The sequence below is a fragment of the Penaeus chinensis genome, chromosome 24, assembly GCF_019202785.1.
Source record: "Penaeus chinensis breed Huanghai No. 1 chromosome 24, ASM1920278v2, whole genome shotgun sequence".
Lineage (NCBI taxonomy): Eukaryota > Metazoa > Arthropoda > Malacostraca > Decapoda > Penaeidae > Penaeus > Penaeus chinensis.
Window position 1 is genome coordinate 23,623,741 of NC_061842.1, and position 2,500 is coordinate 23,626,240.

The 2,500-nt window shown below is 38.4% G+C and overlaps 1 protein-coding gene across 2 annotated transcripts in view; it reads right to left on the reverse strand.

Annotated features, from left to right (window-relative positions):
* Positions 1-2,500, reverse strand: part of LOC125037803 (inactive selenide, water dikinase-like protein) — a 36,171-nt gene that overhangs the window by 1,743 nt on the left and 31,928 nt on the right. For both annotated transcript variants that reach the window (XM_047631023.1, XM_047631024.1), the window contains 2 exons: positions 1,451-1,641; positions 731-921 (listed from right to left, as the gene is read on the reverse strand). In XM_047631023.1, coding sequence (XP_047486979.1) covers positions 731-921; positions 1,451-1,641 — 382 coding nt within the window. The remainder of the gene's footprint in view (positions 1-730; positions 922-1,450; positions 1,642-2,500) is intronic.

Below are 2,500 nucleotides of genomic sequence, written 5' to 3' on the forward strand. Positions count from 1 at the left end.
ATCATTAAGGTTACCTAAAGTAATATAAGGTAAAAGTGAATATTTCCAATAATCAAGGAAAAGGGTAAACAGATGAAATAGGCTAGATACTAATTCACTTCTTGGTGACTAAGTACTTGTGGATCCATCTGTGTGCAAAGACAATTAATAAATTAAACTCACAGTGGGCATAGTATGTATGTACATGCCTACCCCTGTGACATTAGCTTAAAAAATGAAGGTTATTCTCTTTCTTTCTAGTTTCATTTGCTTTTAAAAGCTTTGAGTTCTGAGTGTGTATATATACTGGGAAAAAGTTGCCAGCTAGGCTATGAAACCTCAGAATACTACACATTGTATTCCTGATTTCTTTTGGCTAAACAACTTCCAAGAGCAATTTATGTATGCATGTGCACACCTACCCAAGAGATGAATTATCTATCAAAATGTCAGAGACAAAAGAGTAAAATGACAAATAATGGGGATCCCATGTAAAAGTATGTTGAAAGACCAAATCACAAAAATTTAACTTCACTGTAAAAAAAATAATTCACAGACATACCTTTTATTTTCATACACTTCATAGTTTTATGAATATACAAAAAACACTTCCAATCTTGACCAATATTTGGAAATCTTAGAGGGGACATTTTTCCACCATTTTGCAACTGTCAGTGTTAAAATTCTGTCAAAGCACTTTTGCTGACCAATGCAAACTACCAACCATAGAACAGAAGGAAGAATATTATACCTGTAAAAGATGGAACATATTTCCACATGCTTTTGCAACTGCTGCCATCTTAGCGATGATAGGAAGATTATGGATGACAAAAGATACTTCATTCTTCTGATTTCTTGCCAAGTTTTGGGCATGGCCAAGAAGACCAAATCCTGTTACGTCTGTAGCACCATGAGCATTGTATTTGTGCATCAATCTGGCAGCTGAAAGTAAAGAAATCAAGAATTAATTTCATTGGGAATTACAAATTTTCAATAGGCACTGAGTGGGCATTTCGGAAGAGGTTCTTGCATTATTTTCCCTGGCTCCAGAGAGGACAATTTTTTCAAGCTCTGGATCCTATTCCTGCCTACTATGACTGGCAGAACATGGTGTTAAAAATGAAAAATATAGAACTTGGAAAATGGCAAAAACTAAAAATCGCTCATGCAGAAAGAGCTAATGATATTGCAAAAGGGAGCCAAGGAGACTTGACACTCCACATGAGTATTCTCATGGGCTATTCCTACAAACCACTCAGGGAAGTCTCCACTGTTGGAAGTACCTTGATCCAATGGGTTCACATCCAATTCCCTTCAACCAGTAAGCATAACATTTATTTACTTTATTTTATTTGTAATGAAACAAAATTATGAAATATCAGTGAAGACTTTACCATAACATGGCATTATATTAACAATTTCTCCAAAAGCATTTTTACACGAACTATAGAGGAGATTATTCAGCACATACCTGTTCTATTGAGACGTGCCATGGAGTCCATAGCTCTCTGGTAAGCTTTACGAACATCCTCCTCTGAGACAACAAGCTTGATGCGATTCCATCTCTCAGGCTGGTCTAACCACTGATGTGCATTAACAGCTACTTGAGTTCCTAGAGGTTTTGTGAGCACCAGAACATCACCAACAACTGCACAGTCTGGGCTAAATGGGGAACATCATATTAGGCACTTCTATAGACCAATTTCACTATATCAACACCTCTGCACTAATTTTCCTGTAAAAAGACTGGGGAAAAAAAAAAAAAAAAAAAAAAAAAAAAAAAAAAAAAAAAGTTTAACCCAATGCCGACGGGTATCAAAATCTGAGTGTCATGGACTCAACATGTAGCGGAACTTTTTGTTCCACGCGCTCTGTCGTGTCGCCACACATACATCAGTATCACACAGACCAAGCATTATGCTATGAAACTTGTACACGAGACCAGTCAGGAATGGATTAAGAGAACTGTCCCAGACTTGCTCTACTCATTAATCATTAATGACCAATGGGTCACGCTGTGAGGCGTCAAAAACTGCTCGATATGTGGGGTGTGGCTGTACACTGCCGCGGCACGCCAAAATGCTACAAGCCAGTGATTCGGCTTGATGTACTGAACTCACGAAGCCAGTGATTCCGCTTTATGTACTGAACTCACAAAGCCAGTGATTTGGCTTGATGTACTGAACTCACAAAGCCAGTGATTCCGCTTGATGTACTGAACTCACGAAGCCAGTGATTCGGCTTGATGTACTGAATTCACGAAGCCAGTGATTCGGCTTGATGTACTGAACTCACGAAGCCAGTGATTCGGCTTGATGTACTGAATTCACGAAGTCAGTGATTCGGCTTGATGTACTGAATTCACGAAGTCAGTGATTCGGCTTGATGTACTGAACTCACGTACTCAAAGTCGGTGTGTTGCCATTGATCTCCAGAGTTTTTTTTCTTCGTCGTCATCAAGTATAAATAATAAATCTTTTTTTGCATGTTAGAGAGAGGTAAGAAGCCCCACAATGCAAAA